The sequence below is a fragment of the Pituophis catenifer genome, unplaced genomic scaffold (assembly GCF_029215685.1).
Source record: "Pituophis catenifer annectens isolate HBS135680 unplaced genomic scaffold, rPitCat1.0.hap2 SCAF_1, whole genome shotgun sequence".
Taxonomy (NCBI): domain Eukaryota; kingdom Metazoa; phylum Chordata; class Lepidosauria; order Squamata; family Colubridae; genus Pituophis; species Pituophis catenifer.
Genome location: NW_027256881.1, coordinates 172,265,962 through 172,286,158, shown reverse-complemented (window position 1 = coordinate 172,286,158; position 20,197 = coordinate 172,265,962). Strand labels below are relative to the sequence as shown.

The following is a 20,197-nucleotide window of genomic DNA, read 5'->3' as shown; positions in this document are numbered from 1 at the left end:
TCTGGTACATCCTGAGTCCAGAAGGGCCACTAAGCTGGCTTTACGTCCTGTGGATTGGATTATCAGTTCAATGAGGACTGTCATCGGGGTACCAGGGGGTCATAGTTGGAGTCAGTATTGCTCTCTCCTGGGCCTCCGCTGGGCTAGTCAGAGTTCTCTCACCATGTCTGGGGAATGGGGTGAACTCTATGACTCCACACCTTCCAGGGCTGTCTCACAGGCTCATGGTGTTGGCTTGGCAGTCTTTTTGGTGGACCCCAGGATTGTTTTCTGGGCCAGTTGGTTGGACCTGCACTCAGCACCTTTGTGCTCCTCCTTTCTGCACTTGAAGCAAGCTGTGCATCATCACTGAGGGTTCTGGGCACCTGTCTGTGCTTTTGGAATTTCCCTCTTCTCCGAGAAGGATTTTTGCCACCCTCTCCTTGGGCAATGCTTGTTTTGGGCGAGGTTGATTTCTGCTTCCTCAGCCAGGACATACCAGCCATGGAGAGTGGGGGGGGGCACCCCTGGAGATGCAGATGTTGTAGACCTCATCAGTTATCCTGTCTTTAAAACAGCTGATTAGGATGTCTTGTGGCCAATTGCTAGCTGGCAGGCAAGGTCGCTGAACTCCTGGGTGTACTCAGTCAAGTGTCAGCGTTCCAGAAAACCCCTGACTCCCAGTAAAGATGCGGAAGCAAGCATTTTCCAAAATTCTCTTTACTAGAAATAGGTAAACTGGCACATCTGGGAAATCCCGAATCTGAAAAGCCCGGGCTTTCCTTCAGTAATACAAAGCTCCCAAAATCACCCCCTTTCTCCTCAATTGATCACATGCTCCAATCAATGTGCATTCCACCTCGACCCAGCATCTGACCCTCCTCCTCCAGATGCTGAATCACCCTGACCATGACCGATAGGAAGAATGCTATTATGTCTACTAATTCCCTTCTCCTAAATCCCCCCTCCTACTTTCCCACACATGAGGAGGCAGCATTGAAGCTTCCGACCTAATATGGCTTCCAAGGCTGACAGGCGTCTCCCCCTGCAGGAAGAAAAATAAAACAGATAAAACACAAAAGGAAAGGGTGACCGCTTAGCACCAATCCCTTTAACCCCCCTCCCCCCCAGGAGGTCCTTTTGATTTGTCAGGAAATTTGTCATGAAACTGTTTCACAAGCGCATCAGCCTTCACATCCCAACTCTTAACCCAAGTAGCTTCAGTCAAAGGGTAACCTTTCCAGTGCACCAAATATTGTCATCGAACCCTGTAGAGTCTAGAGTCCAGGATTTTCTTCACCTCATGAGTCTCCCCTTGTATTACTAAAGGAGGGGGCGGAGCAGTTGGCAAAGGTCTGAGGGTAGATTCTCTGACTGGTTTCAATAAGCTGCTATGGAAAACAGGGTGTATTTTCCCTAATATGCGAGGGAGTCTAAGTTGGACAGTCACCGGGTTAATCACTTTCACTATAGGAAAGAGACCTACAAATTTGGGTCCAAACGTCTTGCTGGGCACTCTCAATCTTAAGTATTTGGTTGACAAATACACCTTATCACCTATTCGGAAAGGTGGTTGGAGACCCTGATGTTTGTCGGCTTGAGCCTTATATTTTTCCGCTGACTCTGCTAAAGCTTTTTTTGTATTCTCTCAACCCTTCTTCAATGAGGTCATCCAGTCCGTTAAGGACATGGAAGTAGACAGCTCTCTAGGCAATTCAGGCATCGGCACAAAATCCATGCCCGTAGTTATTTGAAAAGGAGTCAAGCCAGTACTGATGTGTACTGCATTATTATAAGCAACTTCTGCGAATGGTAGCAAGTCCGCCCAGTTCTCTTGTTAATAATTCACATAACACCTAATGTACTGCCCCACCATTGAGTTCAATTTTTCAGCCGATCTGTTAGTTGATGGGTGAAAAGCCGAACTAAGTCCCTGAGATGACCCAATGGATCGTAGAAACTCCCTCTAAAAGTTAGAGGTAAATTGGACCCCGCGGTCCAATATTCTTCTTCTTGGGACTCCATGTAGTCTGTAGATGTGTTTCACAAACAGTTTTGCCAGTTTTTTAGCTGAGGGTAGTCCACTGCAGGCAATGAAGTGGGCTTGCTTGGAGAATAAATCACTGACAGTCCAAATGACTCGGTTGCCCCCACTGTCAGGGAGCTCAACTATGAAGTCCATCACAATCTCCTCCTAGGGCTTGGTGGGTTAGGCCAGAGTCTGGAGAAGGCCAGGGGACTTCCCCGGTCGGTATTTCATGGTGGCGCAGGTGGCACAGCTCCTGACATAGTCTTCCACATCGGTTTTCATTTTTGGCCACCAGAATTGCCTCCTAGTCAAATGGAGGGTTTTTAAAAACCCAAAGTGCCCTCCTAGGCGAGAATCATTACTTCTCTTCAGTACCAGGAGCCATAGGCTGCGGGGCACTTAAAGTTTATTCCCTTTCCACGCCAACCCATCCCGGAGGGTGAGGTCGGCCTGGTGCTCTTTGAACCAGGAATCATTCGAAAGCACCGCTTTTAGCTCCGCTGTCAATTTGTCTTTGGGGAGTTTGGAACCCTGGCGCGTTTGCGCTCTGGTGCGGGCTTGGGCGGCTGGCTGAGATTCTGAAATCATGGCGTGAACTATCTCTTCCCGTTGGCTGTCAAATTGGGGTTTGCGGGAGAGAGCGTCAGCCAGAAGGTACTTATCCCCCGGGATATATTTCAGGTTAAAGTTAAAATGTTTGAAATATTGAGCCCAATGAACCTGCTTTGGAGAAAGCTTCCTCGGGGTCTTCAGTGCCTCGAGATTCATGTGGTCAGTCCAAACCTCAAAAGGCTCCTCCACCCCCTCCAGGAAATGTTTCCAGGAGAGGAGAGCCCATTGCATCGCAAATGCCTCTTTTTCCCATGCCGCCCATCTGCGCTCAGTGTCCATTAACTTCCTGGATACGTAAGCACACGGCATTAGATTTTTCTGGGGGTCTTTTTGTAGTAGAACAGCCGCCACTGCCACATCATAAAAAGTTTATTAGGTTTATTATTGGGCTTATTATCAGGGGATGTCTTATTTTGGGGAAAACAGGGTATACACAGGGTATACACACATATATGCACACCCACCCACCCACCCACCCACCCATATATATACACCCACCCACACATATATATAAAGATTTGAGGAATAATTCAATTTTATGCAACCTTCCTTTCCAGAAGTAAGTGTATCTATTTTTGTTTCAGTACATAATTTCAGTATCTTTTAATAAAATTTCAGTAAAATTTAAATCTCAACATTTATGTTATCACAATGCTAGGAAAATAATTTCTTAACAGGCAATAGTTGAAATGACATCACACAGTCAATAAGCCACATGGAGGGCACTTCCCAAACCTTTCCTTGATGAACTTTTTTTGGTTTGTAGTTAGAAGAGGCATCATAGATTATATATTGTGTACAGAAACTCTGGTCAGATGTAATCTCAGCATGATAAGCTACTGTATTGATTGTCTGAGTGACATCATTATCTGATTTAGGCTTCCTTAGGAGAATTTGTCCTCCTCCAGCTTTCACCAGTTCTTTGAGGTCATCTTTCTTGTGCTCTTTAAATATTCCCAGGAAATAGAAGTAGCAGCCATCAAAAAGTTTTGGCAACTGAAATAAAGAATAGGTTGTTCTCATCCATGCAGCTCACAATTCTAAGATAAAGCCACTATTTCTTATTTAATAAACCTCTACAATCAACTAGTTTAGCTAGCTTCTATTTATCTGTGAGCTACATTGCAACTAATAATACAATTTTTGTATGGCATGTAAAATATCAAATCAACCAGCAATAAATTAAGGACTATAAACTGCTGAAAAAAATGGGTGAAGATAGAAACAGGACCCAAAATGGACAGAACAGAACAAACAAGAGGAATGGTTCCAAAGAAGGAAAACAGACATATAGCCTATTCTCAGGGATAAAAAAGGAATGAACAGTCCTGTGGATGGAAGAAATGGAATGAGAGGAAAAAGGAAACAAAAAGGTTTTGTGAAAAAAAATTCATATCAGTTATGTTGTAGAAATGAAGGATAGCAAATAGATCAAATAAAAAAAGAAATTATGTGGAGCTTTGCAACAGAAGAAGCTGGTAGAAACAGGTAAAGAGATAAAAGAGGTTAAACTTCATATATGGATTAAAAATAATCTGAACTTGGTGTGCATGGGTTTACTTAATTAACAAATGATTACAAAATATTTCTAGATCTGGGAGGAGAAACAAATTTATTTATTTATTTTATTTATTTATTTTATTAGATTTTTATACCGCCCTTCTCCTACTAGACTCAGGGGGGTGAACAGCCAAGAATAAAAACATCACATACAAAATTTAAGATTAATTTTAAAAGAATTAAACAAGTTTTGGCCCAATATAAAATTTAAAACACCCCAACTAAAATCAATTAATAATTAAAAATATGTAAGGGGGAGTCAAGCCAGCCCAACTTGATGAAATAAAAAAGTTTTAAGGGCATGGCGAAAAGAATGGAGATCTGGGATCCTACGTATCTCTGGGGGCAGGTTGTTCCAAAGGACAGGTGCTGCCACAGAGAAGGCCCTCCCCTTGGGGGTCGCCCACCGACATTGCCTGGCCGACAGCACCCTGAGGAGTCCCTCTCTGTGGGAGCGTACTGGCCGGAGGGAGGCTATCGGTGGCAGAAGGCGGTCCCGTAAGTACCCAGGCCCTAAGCCATGGAGCACTTTAAAGGTGGTAACCAACACCTTGAAGTGCATCTGGAAGACCACCGGGAGCCAATGCAGCTTGCGCAGGAGAGGTGTCACATGGGAGTGCCCCATTGCTCCCATAATCCCCCGCGCGGCCGCATTCTGCACCAGTTGGAGTCTCCGGGTGCTCCTCAAGGGGAGCCCCACGTAGAGAGCATTACAGTAGTCCAGGTGAGAAGTGACGAGTGCCTGAGTGACCGTGTGTAAGGAGTCCCAATCCAGAAAGGGACGCAACTGGCGAATCAAGCGAACCTGATGAAAAGCCCCCCTGGCCACGGCTGTCATATGCTCTTCTAAAGACAGATGTGCGTCCAGGAGGACGCCCAAGTTGCAGGCCAGTATCTCCATGGGGGCCAGTAACTCGCCCCCAATAGCCAGCGATGGCTATATCGGGACGCCAGAAGCCACAGCCACTCGGTCTTGGAAGGGTTAAGTCGGAGCCTATTTCTCCCCATCCAGACCCGCACGGCCTCCAGTCACCGGGGCATCACTTCAAGGGCATCATTGGGATGGCCTGGGGTGGAAATGTACAGCTGAGTATCATCAGCGTACTGATGGAACTCCACCCCAAAACCACGGATGATCTCACCCAGCGGCTTCACATAAATGTTGAACAGGAGGGGTGAGAGGACCGACCCTTGCGGCACCCCACAAACAAGGCGCCTCGGGGTCGACCTCTGCCCTCCTGCCAACACCGACTGCAACCAGGCAGAGAGATAGGAGGAGAACCACCGTAAAACGGTGCCCCCCACCCCCAACCCCTCCAACCGGCGCAGCATGATATCATGGTCGATGGTATCAAAAGCCGCTCAGAGATCTAACAGGACTAGGATAGAGGAACAATCCCTATCCCGAGCCCTCCAGAGATCATCCACCAATGCGACCAATGCCATTTCCATGCTGTGCCCAGGCCTGAAGCCAGACTGGAGCGGATCTAGATAGACAGCTTCATCCAGGTACCGCAGAAGCTGTTGCGCCACCACACTCTCAACAACCTTCGCCACAAAGCGAAGGTTGGAGACTGGATGGTAGTTAGCCAAAACAGCCGGATCCAGGGAGGGCTTCCTGAGGAGGGGCCTCACCACCGCCTCTTTTAAGGCGGAAGGCAAGACACCCTCACTCAGAGAAGCGTTAATAATCCCCTGGAGCCAGCCTCGTGTAACCTCCTGGGAGGCCAGCACTAACCAGGAGGGACACGAGTCCAATAAGCATGTGGTTGCGTTCAGCCATCCCAGAATCCTGTCCACGTCCTCGGGAGCCACAGGGTGAACTCCTCCCAAATGACATTCTCAAGACCTGCCTCCATCATCCCGCCTGTACCTACCCAGCCAGAGACCAAGCCTTCCCGAATCTGAGTGATTTTATCATGCAGATACTGCACAAAATCCTCAGCCCGATCCTGCAAGGGATCCTCCCGCGCTCTCGGATGGAGAAGGGAGCGGGTCACTCTAAACAGGGTGGCTGGGTGGTTATCTGCAGATGCGATAAGAGCGGAAAAATAGTTAGATTTTGCCGCTTTTATCGCCACTAGGTAGGTCTTAATATGAGACCTCACCAGTGTTCGGTCAGATTCGGAATGGCTGGTCCTCCAACCACTCTCCAGGTGTCTTTTCCGGCACTTCATCTCCCTCAGCTCCTCGGAGAACCAAGGAGCCAGGTAAACTCGGCGATGGGTCAGAGGCCGCAAAGGCGCGACTCAGTCCAAAGCGCCAGCGGCCGCCCTGTCCCAGGCGGCCACCAGCTCTTCAGCCGAGCCATGAGTCAGAGCCTCAGGAAATGGCCCAAGCTCCATCTGGAACCTATCAGGATCCATCAGGTGCCTGGGGCGGAACCACCTAGTCTGTTCTGCCTCCCTGCGGCGGGGTGTGGCAGTTAGAAAGTCAAGCCTAAGAAGGGAATGATCTGACCATGACAAGGGCTCGGTCACTATCTCCCCTATCTCAAGATCATTCATCCACTGACCAGAGACAAAAATCAAGTCCAGAGTGTGTCCTCCCATGTGAGTGGGTCCATGAATTAATTGGGTCAGGTCCATGGCCGTAATGGAAGCCATGAACTCCTGGGCCGCCTCAGACACTTCGCCGACAGATGGCAAGTTGAAGTCCCCCATGATCATAAGCCTGGGGGTCTCCACCACCACTTCGGCAATCACGTTGAGCAGCTCGGGCAGGGCCGCCGACACGTGGCAGGAAGCCAGGTACGTGATCAGCAAGTCCATCTGCCTCCCATGTCCCCACTTCACAAGAAGGGACTCACATCCGGCTATCTGAGGTACAGTGGCCTCCCTTGGAACAAGTCTTTCCTTTACAAGAACCGCCACTCCCCCGATTTAATAGATTTAATAGGATATATTAAGTATAATTTTCATATTTGCATAACAATATACACAGGGGAAGGACAAGGCTAACAAAGAGTTTTGCTAGCCAAAATGACTAATGTACTAAAATTTATCAAAGATGAATCCATTCTACTTCAGGTAATAGTTGTAAAGATTTTTCCAAAACTTACCAAAAAAACAATATTTAGAAACATTTATTGACAATAAAAATCCACTTATAGTTAAAAATTACATTTCTAATTTAATTTAGCTATCATTTCTCAAAACCAAATCCTGAAGCAAAGTATTCCCTTGTCTGGAAAAAAAAAAAGACTGAAACACTGAAAAAAATGTCCTCACAAGCTGTTCTGTGTTCAGGCGGCTTTGTCGAGGACCACCGTCTACTTCATATTTTTCTTCTTGTTCAAAAGTGCCACTCCCAAAGCTGGCTTCTACCCCTATAAGTTGGAAAAGAATGTTTAAAAAAAGAAAACATGGTTATTTTCTGCAAATCCAGAAGTGGATTTGGGGAGGGGGAATTGAAGGATTAGATGGGGAAATCACGAAGATAACAGATGGACGGATGATTGGCTGGAACATGTGCCAAACTAAGAGAAGGACTCAATACCAGATGAGAAATAAGTAATCAAATTAGTCAATCAATCAATTAGAATAGAGCTGGAAGGGACCTTGGAGGTCTTCTAGTCCAGCCTTTTCTTAAAAACCTCCAGTGATGAAGGTTCTGAAGACAAGTTATTCCACTAGTCAATTGTCCTCACTGTTAGGAAGTTTCTCCTTAATTCCAGGTTGCTTCCCTCCTTTATTACCCATTGTTTCTTGTCTTGCCTTCTGGTGTTTGGAAAATAAGTTGACCCCCTCTTTTTTGTGGCAGCCCCTCAAACACTGGAATACTGCTATCATGTCACACCCTAGTCCTTTTTTCTAGACTGACAATACCCAGTTCCTGCAAGTTTTTCATGTTTTTGTCTCCAGGCCCAATTATCTTAGTTGCTCTTTGCACTTTTTCCACAGTCTCAACATCTTTTTTTATAATGTAGTGACCAAAACTGGATGCAGTATTCCAGGTGTAGTCTTACTAACGCTGTTCTGTCCCCTCCCACGAGTGGCCTTGCAGAGGCTCAAATAGCCCGGCAGTAACAAACGCAGGCTAGAGAGACTGAAGCTGGCCCTTTAATAAATAGTTCTCTTCCAAAGTGTTCCAAAGGTCTTGGCAGACGGCCAGCAGGCTAATGCAGGAATGCAGACTCTTGTCAAAAACTCCAAACTAACAGTTGTAACTCCACTGCATCCAAAACGCCAACAAATTGTTCACCACGCCTTTCCAGCCCAGTCACACCCCTTTTATACTTTGTAGGGTGTGGCCCTACGTCTCCTGACCACACCTCTTGGGACGTGGCAATAGCTGTTCTCTACAAAGTCTCCTACGTCTCTCTCTTGCATCCAATAGGGGTTCCCCCTCGTCATTACCGGCCTCTGTTTCCTCCTCAATTTGGCTGGGGTCCATAGGCACGTCAGCAACTGTCAGTTCTTGCTGACTCACCAGTGAAGACGGCCCCTCCGGCACATGGCTCGTGACAGCTTCCTCCCCCTCCATATTATCCTCCGAATCAGCATGCGAAGATAAATCAGCCCCCAGGGCCAGGGTCACAACAAAGGCTTTATAAAGCAGTACTTTTTACTTCACGTGATTTTGATTCTATGCCTCTGTTTATACAACCAGACTGTATTAGCTTTTTTGGGTGCTGCCGCACATAATCCTGGCTCATGTTTCAGTGATCGTCCACTAGGACTCTCAATTACTATTTTTGAGCCAGGTTTTGCCTAATCTGTACTTGTACCTTGGTTTTCCCTGCCAATGTTTAAAACCCTGCTTTTCTCCACATTAAATTTCAAGTTGTTGGATAGGGCTCATTGTTAAAGTCTGTCAAGATCTTTTTAGATCCTGAGCTTGTCTTCCGGGGTGTTCGCTATTCCTGTCAGTTTAGTGTCATCTGCAAATTTGATGAGTTCTCCTTCTATTCCCTCATCTAAGTCATTTATGAAGATATTGAAGAGTATTGGGAACTTTGTGGTATTCCACTGCTTACTTCCTTCCATGTAGATGTAGTAGGGAAGACTTGAGCATGCGCAAGATGGCGGTCGCGTCGTGAGGCGCTGCGGTTAGATGGAGGACTTTTCGGGGCCCTAGGGGGTACTACAGGGGAGCTCGACCATCAGCGATCCCTGGTTTAGTCGGATGGGCTCGGGGCGAGGGTTTTGAGACCTTCCTCGCCCCTGGACGTTCCCGGAGTCGGAAACGGCAAGGGAGAGTTGTAGCCGGGCCGCTCCGACGTTGCTGAGAGCTGCCGAGGGCCGAGGGCGGAGGCGCTGCTGGAGGGGAGTGGAGAGCGGAGCCGAAAGCTGAGGCATGGTGGCTTATCGGGGGAGAGCCGAGAGCTGAGAGTGGAGGCGCTGATGGAGCTGAGAAGGGAGAGCAGAGCCGAGAGCGGAGATATGGTGGCTTATCGGCAGCGGCGGGTTTGGTCAGTGGAGCTCAGGGCGAGGGTTTTTTTGAGATCTCCCTCGCCCCTGGACGTGCCTAGAGGCATTGGCGTTGGCAGAGAATGTGGCTGTGCCGCTCCGACGTTCTGACGCTGCCGAGAGTGGTGTTATGGTGGTTTGTTTGGCAGTGGCTGTTGGTAGCGGTAGCGGCAGCGGCGAAGATGAAGGTGAAGTAGGAAGTACGGTTGTGGGGTAGTGAGTGGTGGCAACCCGTTGGAATTCCACCTACCCCACTCGGAAACTTCCTCAGTGGCCCCTTGGAATCCGGGAATGGCGGCGTGGGTATCAGCGGGGGTGGCGAGGCCTGCCCTGATACTAAACTGGGCCACGGCACAACCCATTAAAGTACTGGAGCTGTTCTCAGGCCCTATTACCGGAAAAAGGGGCTTGCTGGGGGGTGAGAACTGAGAGGAGCACAAATGGGTTTTGGGACTGGAGAAGAGAGGCCCCCTCCCGGAATATCTTGGTGGTTGCAGAGGACCTGGAGGCCCCCTGTGACATTCAATGGAGGTTGGGGTCTGGAAGCTAGTCGTTATCCCGGAAGAACTGAGGAAAATAGGGCTGGTGGGCGACGGAGGGGTTTTCCCGTTGCATGGATACCAGCCCTTTTTCTCCTCCCCCTCCCAGGTACTGTGTCCGCCTAAATGGGCTCATTATTTGCCCTGACTGAGGGAGTTCTCTCTCTTCCCCCCCTTTCTTCCCCTTTTCCCCTCTTCCCCTTCCCTTCTTTTCCCTTTTTCATCGGGACTTACTCGGATGCAATTTTGAGTACAAGACTATGCCAAGGATTTTCCATCTTTGCCTCTGGCGTGACTCACTGACTGACTGATAGACTGATAAACTTTTCCTCCGACCATGGGTCAGCCAACTGATGCAACTGTTGAGGGGTCCTCTATTACATCATGATTTCTGTCTTGGGAGAAGTTCTTTTCGATCTATGGCCCCTTGGGGGTCCCACCGTGAGAGGGCGGGCCGGAGGTTGTCCCCATTGGATGAGATAATCAGGACCCTCCTACTGTCGTGGGAGGACAGTAGAGATACCAATAGTACATCAATGAACAATGGTTGTGTTACATCTTTTGTAAAGTCCCCTGTTTGAGCTCCGTGCCTCCATCGCTGCATTAGGAGATGTACATGACAGCAGATCTTCTTGTGCTGCGAGATTCCCCCCTCTCGCAGATGTGGCCCTCCTCACTATCGAGGGCCCACCTCAAGGACGGGTTTTGGAACCCAGAGAGGTGGCATGTGAAAACTAGGGGATTGAGGGGTTTTCTATTGAAATTTTTAGTCAAACTTTTAAGGGGTCCCAGGGAAGGTCAGATTGGAATTTGGGCTGTGGGTATGGGGGATAACCCACAAGGGGGAGGGTCAGTCTGGCCATGAAGCGTGGCGTGGGGGGTGGGGGACCTGGGGTCGAGGGGGGGTTAGAGCTCGTCCGGATAGTGTTCTGAACATCAATACTGTAGGTGGGAGGGGTAGATATGGTGGGAGCAGGGGGCCATATCGTGTTAGGGGAGTGCGCACTCACTGTCTACGAGCGGTGGCATGCTCCAGCCCCCAAGGCTCCACTCGCCCCCCAGGTTGCATAGACCCTCAGGACCCGGGCCTTCGGCTGATGCTGTGCAATGCCAGGTCCGTAGTAAATAAAGCCCCCCTCATTTGTGATCTTGTTCAGGAGGGGGGTGCGGACCTGGCAGATATTACGGAGACCTGGTTGGGCCAGGAGGGGGGGTTCCCCTCGTTGAAATGTGCCCGCCAGGTTTCCAAGCATTCCATCAGCCGAGGTCACAGGGGAGGGGAGGGGAGGGGGTAGCGGTTATCATTAAAGAAGGTCTGAGACCGAGGGAGGCCACTGTTCCTCAGACGGCCGGCTGTGAATCCCTCCTTGTGAAATGGGGTCATGGGGTTCAGATGGGTTTGCTGATCACGTACCTGGCTCCCTGCCATGTGGCAACAGCCCTGCCCGAGCTACTCAACGTCATCGCCGCGGTGGCGGTTGACACCCCCAGGCTTATGGTCATGGGGGATTTCAACCTGCCGTCCGTGGGTGAGACGTCTGAGATGACTCGGGAGTTCATGGCTTCCATGACAGCTATGGACCTGACCCAGTTAATTCATGGCCCTACCCACACGGGGGGAAACACGCTGGATCTGCACCCCGCCGCAGGGAGGCGGAGCCAGTAAGATGGTTCGACCCAGGCGCCTGATGGAACCTGACAGATGGAGCTTGAGCCATTTCCTGAGGCTCTGGCACACGCCTCCACTGGAGACCTAGTTGCCGCCTGGGATAGGGTGGCTGTTGGAGCTCTGGATCGGGTCGTGCCTTTGCGGCCTCTGACCCGGCGCCGATCTCAATTGGCTCCTTGGTTCACCGAGGAGCTGAGGGAGTTGAAGCGCCAGAAAAGATGCCTAGAGATTAGTTGGAGGGCCAGTCTTTCTGAATCCGACTGGACACTAGTAAGATCCCATATTAGGAATTACCTAGTGGCGATAAAAGCAGCGAAATGTAGTTATTTTGCTGCTCTTATTGCGTCATCAGATAACCGCCCGGCCGCCCTCTTTAGGATGACCCACTCCCTGCTCCACCAGACAGCGCAGGAGGACCCCTTGGAGGGTAGAGCCAAGGATTTTGCTCAGTATCTGTATGACAAAATCATTCAGATTCGGGAAGATCTGGACTCCGACTGGGTAGTCTCAGGGGGAAGGACTGGGGCAGGTCTTGAGAATGTTATATGGGATGAGTTTGATCCTGTGACCCCTGAGGACGTGGACAGGATTCTGGGCAGACTGAACATGACCACTTGTTTATTGGACCCGTGCCCTTCCTGGTTAGTGCTGGCTTCCCGGGAAGTGACACGAGGCTGACTCCAGGGGATTATGAATGCTTCGTTGGGTGAGGGTGACTTTCCCGCTGCCTTGAAAGAGGCGGTGGTGAGGCCTCTCCTCAAGAAGCCTTCCCTGGATCCGGCAATGTTGGTAAACTATCGTCCGGTCTCCAACCTTCGCTTTGTGGCGAAGGTTGTTGAGAGCGTGGTGGCGCAACAGTTCCCCCAGCACCTAGATGAAACGACGTATCTGGATCCATTCCAGTCGGGCTTCAGGCCCAGGTACAGCACGGAAACGGCATTGGTCGCGTTGGTAGATGATCTCTGGAGGGCTCGGGACAGGGGGTGCTCCTCTGTCCTGGTCCTGTTAGATCTCTCAGCGGCTTTTGATACCATCGACCATGGTATCATGCTGCACCGGTTGGAAGAGTTAGGGATGGGAGGCACTGTGTTGCAGTGGTTCTCCTCCTTTCTTTCTGACCGGTCGCAGTCTGTGTTGACAGGGGGGCAGAGGTTGACCCCAAGGCCCCTCATATATGGGGTGCCGCAAGGGTCGGTCCTCTCGCCTCTCCTGTTCAACATTTATGTGAAGCCGCTGAGCGAGATCATCCGTGGTTTCGGGGTGAAGTACCACCAGTACGCTGATGACACCCAGCTGTACGTCTCCACCCCAGACCACCCCAATGATGCCCTTGAAGTGATGTCCCGGTGCCTGGAGGCCGTGCGGATCTGGATGGGGAGGAATAGGCTCAAGCTCAACCCATCCAAGACCGAGTGGCTGTGGTTTCCAACGTCCCGATATAGTCAGTTGATGCCATCACTGACTATTGGGGACGAATCACTGGCTCCCACAGAGATGGCACACAACTTGGGCGTCCTCCTGGATTCACAGTTGTTTTTAGAAGAGCACTTGACGGCTGTGACCGGGAGGATTTTTCATCAGGTTCGCCTGGTGCCTGGCCTAACTTTCTCCCTCTTTTTAAATAATTTTTAAATATTTTTTAATATTTTTAATATTCAAAGTTTAATTTGTTTTAAATTGATTGGGGTTTTTTAATCTGTCTGGGCCAACCTATTTAATTCGATTTTATTTCTGCTTTTTAAATTTTTTATGTATGTATTTTATTGTTGGCTGTTCACCGCCCTGAGTCCTTCAGGAGTAGGACAGTATATAAATCAAATAAAAGTAAAGTAAAGTAAAAGTAGTACCATTAAGGAGTACTTGTTGAATACGGTTTGTCAGCCAGTTACAAATCCATCTGGTGGTGACATATCCCATATTTTTCTAGTTTACTAAGATGTAGGTTGTGGTCTACTTTGTTGATTGCCTTGCTGAAATCTAAATAGATTATGTCCACAGCATTTTGCTGGTCTACTTAGTCACTTTGTCAAAAAATGAAATAAGACTGGTTTGGCATGATCCGCTTTTAAGAAACCTGTGCTGGCTACTAGTTATAACTTTATTTGTTTCTGGATGTTCACAAATCTGTTTTTTCATTATTTTTTTCAGAATCTTCCCAGGTATTGATGTTAGGCTGATTGGTCTATAGTTTCCTGGGTCTGTTCCCCCCCACTTTTTTTTTTTTTTTTTTTTTTTTTTGAAGATGGGAATCGCATCAACTCTTTTCCAATTATCTGGTAGTTCCCCAGTGCTCTAAGATTTTTGAAAGATATGGTTCTGGGATAACATCTGTCAGCTCCTTAAGAACTCTGGGATATAATCCATCAGGTCCCGGTGATTTATATTCATCAATGTCAGACAGGTATTCTCTTATCATATTCTTACTTATTTTAATTTTTATTTATAGCTTGTCTTTTACAGTTACGTTTTTGGCAGGTTGGGCTATATTTTCTTTTGTGTGAAAATGATGCAAAGAATGAGTTTTTTTAAAAAAAATATATATATTTTTTTTTAATTTGATTTATATGCCGCCCTTCTCCGGAGACTCAGGGCGGCTTACAATGTGCTCAGCAATAGCCTTCATACTTTTGTATATTTATACAAAGTCAGCTTATTGCCCCCACAAACTGGGTCCTCATTTAACCTACCTTAGAAAGGATGGAAGGCTGAGTCAACCTTGAGCCTTGGAGAGATTCGAACCAGCAGTAAATTGCAGGCAGCTGTGTTAATAACAGGGTGCTTTAAACCACTGTAGTACCAAGGCTCTATGAATATTTATAGAATTATAATATGAATTATTTATGAATATAAATAAAAAAGAGCAACATATTCAAAATCCATATAGGCACTGTGTTGTCTGATTACAATTCTTTTGAGTAATAAGCATCACAGTAATGATAATAGTATTCTCTAATAGTAATCTCATAATAAGAGTGCTTTTCCCTCATAACATCAATACATATTAATTGTTAATACTAATCAAAATTAATCCAAGTTAATAAGTTACGGTAAACAATCCTTGTAAGCTTGCACTTCCAACACTTAGCAGACATATTCTTAAACATTCTAGCTAATCTTGCTGGAGGGAAGTGCCATCTATAAGACATTTTCTATAAGCTTTTTTTTTTTTTTTGAAAAAAGTTTTTTATTTTTATTTTTCATCAACATGTTTAAATGTACAGTCTTTTATCCATCCTTATACATTGTTCGGTCATCTTCTTTTTTAACTTCCATTAGGTAATTAATTAATTAATTGTTCGGGTCTGCTCTTTTACCATTTCCTTCTTTTGTTTTACAACCTTTCCTTTTTCCCTTCCCTTTTCTCCTGTCTTTCTTCTTTCCTCATTCCTCCTCTCCTTTCCTACTTCCTTTCCTCTTTCCCCTCTCCTCTCTTCTTCCTCCCCTTCTTACCCTCTCTCCTGCTCTTCTTTCCCCTTCCTTCTTCCTCTTCTTTTCCCATTCTTCTTTTCTCTTCTTCTCACCTCCCAACTCCCCTACTTTCCCCTCTCTACTCCTCCCCTCTTTTCCATTCCTTTGTTGTTTCCTTTTTTAATTCAATCTGAGATGGTATTCGAGCAGACCTGATTTCCATTTACATATATCTTCATTTCCAATTTCATTTTTTACTTTACTATTATTCCTCTAGTATTCCTGTACATTTTTTAATCAATCCATGTATCATCTGGGTATAACATTTGTGCTATCATCTTCAAAGTTTACCATTATTTCTTAAAATATATATTTATCTTTCCTTCTTTCATTTAATTTTAATATACTACAACATATTCATCTCAAAGTTCTTGTCTTTATCCTGTTTATTATCTATATTCACTTTCTATCCATTGATAAATTTTCCCCCAAATGTTGTAATACTCCGATTCTGTTTTCCCTTTAATTGCCAATGTCAACCTATTCATTTCTGCACATTCCAATATTTTCTTAATTACCTCTCCTTTTGTAGGGATTTTTTTCTATTTTCCACTTTTGGGCAAATATCATTCTTGCCGCCGTTATGATATGTATTATTAAATATATGTTCTTTACTATACTTTTCTGAAAAAAAAATACCCAAAAGAAACAATTCTGGTTTTAAATCAATATGTTGCTGTGTCATCTTTTCTAGCCATATTCTAAGTCTTGCCCAATATTTTCTCACTTCTGGACATGTCCACCACATATGATAATATGATCCCGGTATCTGATGACATTTCCAACATTTAGCTGATTTATCTTTGAACATTTTTGCCAATCTCTCTGGTGACATGTGCCGTCTATAAAACATTTTATACAGATTCTCTTTGTATGCTGTGGCCATTGTTAATTTATAATTTCTTTCCCATAGTTGTTGCCATTTATCTAGCTCAATCGTATAGCCAAAATTTTTTGCCCATGCTATCATTGTTCCTTTCACTTGTTCTTCTTCCAACTTCACTTCCAATAAGTAACTATACGGTCTTCTGATCATTTTTTCCTCAGTTCCTGAGTATCTCATCCAATGTTGTCATTTCCAAATAAAAACCATATAATTTTGCATCTTTCCCATATCTCGCTTGTATTTGCAACTGAATATACCACTCCATTTCAATCCCTAGTTCCTCTAATTCTTGTCTTGTTTTCAGTTTCTCTGTTGCTGATAAGGTATCTTTATATCTTATAATATTTCTCATATTCATAAAGTTTGCATATACAAATGCTTCCATTGTTGAAAGCCATATTGGTATTTTCAAATAATGTTTCTCTCTAATTCTTTCCCACACTAATAATGCATTCTTCATATAATGTCTTTTGAAATAACTATGCATTTTGTTCTTCCCATACCATAAAAAAGTGTGCCAACTGAGTTGTAAATCATGTCCCTCTAAAGTTAATAATCTTATATTTCTCAACACAATCCATTCCTTTATCCAAGTTAATGCTGCTGCTTGATAATATAATTCCCAATTTGGTAATCCAAAACCCCCTCTTAATCTTGCATCCTGTAACATTTTCATACTAATCCTCACTTTTTTCCCCTGCCATATAAATTTCAATATCATTTTATTCAAATTTTCAAAATATTTCTTTTCCACTTTCATTGGTATTGTCTAAAATAAGAATAGCAGCCTAGGTAATATATTCATCTTAATTACTGCTATTCTTCCCATTAGTGATAATTGCAGTTTTCCCCATTTTCCCAAGTCTGTTTCTATCTGATTTTTCAGCTTATAATAATTATCTTCTTTAATCATTGTACGCTTTGCTGTTAATTGTATTCCCAAATACCTTACTTATTTAGTAATCTGGATATCTAGTTTCTCCATTAATTCTCTTTTCTGTTTCTCTGTAATATTTTTCACCAATATCTTTGTTTTATCTTTATTAATTTTCAATCCTGCCACTTCTCCATATCTCTCTATTTGTTCTATTAATTTAGGACCTACTTCTAATGGTTCCTCTAATATAAACACTTAATCGTCCGCAAATGCTTGTAATTTATACTCTTCTTTTTTAATTTGTGTCTCCCTTATCTCTCTATTTTGTCTTATATTTCTAGTTAACACCTCTAGTGTCAACACAAATAACAATTGGGAAAGAGGACATCCTTGTCTTGTTCCTTTCATAATATTAACTTTCCCTGTCATATCTCCATTTATTATTACCTTTGCAAATTGTTTACTATAAATTGTCTCAATCATCTTTATGAATCTTCCCCCAAATTCCGTAATCTGTAGTTGTTTCATCATAAATTTCCAATTCACATTATCAAAAGCTTTTTGCGCATCTAAAAAAATCAATGCCATTTGTTTTTCTGGATGTGCCTCATAATATTCTAAAACATTCAAGATCATTCTCATATTATCTCTAATTTGCCTTTTTGTTAAAAAAAACATTTTGGTCTGCATGTACAAATTCATTTAACAACCTCTTCAATCTATTCACCATTATTGACGCAAATATTTTGTAATCCACGTTTAACAAAGATATCGGTCTATAGTTTTTAATTTGTTGTAAGTCTGTATCATCCTTCGGTATAAGCGTAATATACCCCTCCCTCCATGAGTCAGGTATTTTTGCATTCACTAGGTCATTAAATACTTCCAGCAATATATTACTGAGTATATCTTGAAATGTACAGTTCTGCTGTTAATCCATCTGGACCTGGTGTTTTATCATTTTTTTGTTTTTTGATTCCTTCTATCACCTCTATCATCATTATCCTTCCCTCTAAAGCTTCCTTATACTCTTCTGGTATTTTTGATAGGTCAGACTTTTCTAAATATTGCTTAATCTTCTCTTCTGATGTTATCTCTTGTTTATAAAGTTTCTTGTAGTATTTCTGTACCACTTTTTTCTTTTCCTCATTTCGATAACATAGCTGTCCTTCTTCATCTATTAGTTGATTGATCAATTTCTTCTCCTTCTCCTTTTTCATTTTATATGCCAACCATCTACCTGGCTTATTAGCATTTTCGAAAAAAGTTTTGTTTAGACACCTTTATTTCATAAGCCAAATCTTCTTTTTCAATTAAATTCATTTCATGTTTCTTCAAATCCATTTGGTTTTTGATCCTCTTATTTTGCATATTTTTTTGTAGTTCCATCTCCAATTTCTTATATTCTTCTTCCAATTTTTTCTGTGTATATCTTTTCTTTTTGTTTCTTTTTCTCACATAAGTCATTGCCAATCCTTGGATGTATGCTTTTGCTGTGTCCCATACATTTTTTAGTGAAGTATTTTCCTTTCTATTTTCCTTAAAAAAGAAACCCAGTTCTTTCTCTACAGTTTGTTTAAACTCTTTTTCATTTAAAATTGTCTGATTCAATGTCCATCTTAATGTCTTTCTTTGTCCCTTCCATATAGTTATAATTGGGTTATGATCTGCCTATATACTTGTTTCAATATTTATGTCTTGTACATTAACTAATAAATCATTTGTCATCCACATCATGTCTATTCTGGACCATGACATATGTCTATTTGAGTAGAAAGTATATTGTTTTTCTTTCAAATGTCTTTCTCTCCAAACATCTTTAATACCTATTTCCTCTGCCATTGTGAAAAAGGCCTTTGGGAGCGTTTTTCTGGGTTTCTTATTGATTTTTGTTGTTTTATAGTCCCAATCTACTTCTCTTATCACGTTGTAATCTCCTATTATACAAATGTTATCATGCTCATATTCTATTATTTTCCTGCGCAATTTTCCATAAAATTCTTCTTGTTTATCATTTGGTGCATATATCGCCACCAACAATATTTATTATTCATTGTTATTTCCACCATTAAAATCCTCCTTTCTTCATCCACGTATATTTGTTTAGAGTCTAATTTTTTTTTAATGTATAGTACTATACCTCTTTTGCTTTGATATGTCAATGCAGTAAACAAATCACCCAGTTTTGGATACTCCAATAATTTTCTATGATGTTTTCTAACATGAACTTCTTGTAGGCAAACTATGTTCATTTTTAATTTTTCCAGTTTATTAAGAGTTCTTTTCCTTTTTATCACCGAATTTAAGCCATTGATGTTTATTGATATTGCTTTTATTTTTTCTTCCATTTTTTTACTTGTTACTAGTTTTTGTTGATCTTGTCGTTCTTATCTCTCTTTGATCCTTAGGCTCTTTTGCCCTTGCGCCTTCTCTCATTGCCTTTGCTTCTTGCTCTTTTGTCATTTCTTTTTTTTTCTTCTTTTTCTTTCACCGCTTCATCTTGGGCTTTCATATCTTTTTCTTCTCTCAATCTTTGCTCTTCTTGGGTTCCCAGGTATTCATTGTAAAATAATTCCGCTTTTTCTATTGTATCTAATCCATGTGCTTGCCAGTAAACCATTATTTCTTCTGGTATTAACCATCTAAAATTTACTCCTTTCTGTATTAAGAGTTTTGACAATGTCACTGCGTTCTTGTATTTGTCGGCTGGGCTCCCATTCTGAGACTTACGGTAGATGCTGAGCACCTTATCTCTAAACTACTGTGCATGTCCACATTCTTTTCTTTCTCTTCTAACTTTCTTTGTTCGCCTGCCAAGAGGTAAGGCAGGGAAGTTTGCCAAGATGTAATTAATAGCTAGTAAGATTGCTTTTTACTTCTTTATAATAAAATGTGTTTTATTAGAATGTATCTCGGGTTTATTTTCTTAAATTATACTTCAAGGAAAAGCCACGGTCCTTCTCTAATTAAGTACAATTACCCCAAAGGGGAACGGGATTAATTGCCACCCTGACAGTCAAAAACTGGTATTGTCTTCTCAGGTCTCTTACTCTTCTAGGTATCTGTTTCAACACCACAATCTCTTTATCTTTATATTTTATTGGTGTGTTTCTTGCTACCTGTAATATTTCTGATTTTATTGCTTTCCTGGTGAATCTGACATGCAC

General features: G+C 43.8%; 1 protein-coding gene across 1 annotated transcript in view; it reads right to left on the bottom strand.

The window, feature by feature from the left end:
• Nucleotides 1-3,274: 3,274 nt before the first annotated feature.
• BARD1 (BRCA1 associated RING domain 1) overlaps nt 3,275-20,197 on the bottom strand; it is a 137,185-nt gene continuing 120,262 nt past the window's right edge. The window contains exons 10-11 of the mRNA XM_070956775.1: nt 7,411-7,508; nt 3,275-3,616 (exon numbers count right to left, since the gene is read on the bottom strand). Of these exons, the coding sequence (XP_070812876.1) occupies nt 3,275-3,616; nt 7,411-7,508 (440 nt within the window). The remainder of the gene's footprint in view (nt 3,617-7,410; nt 7,509-20,197) is intronic.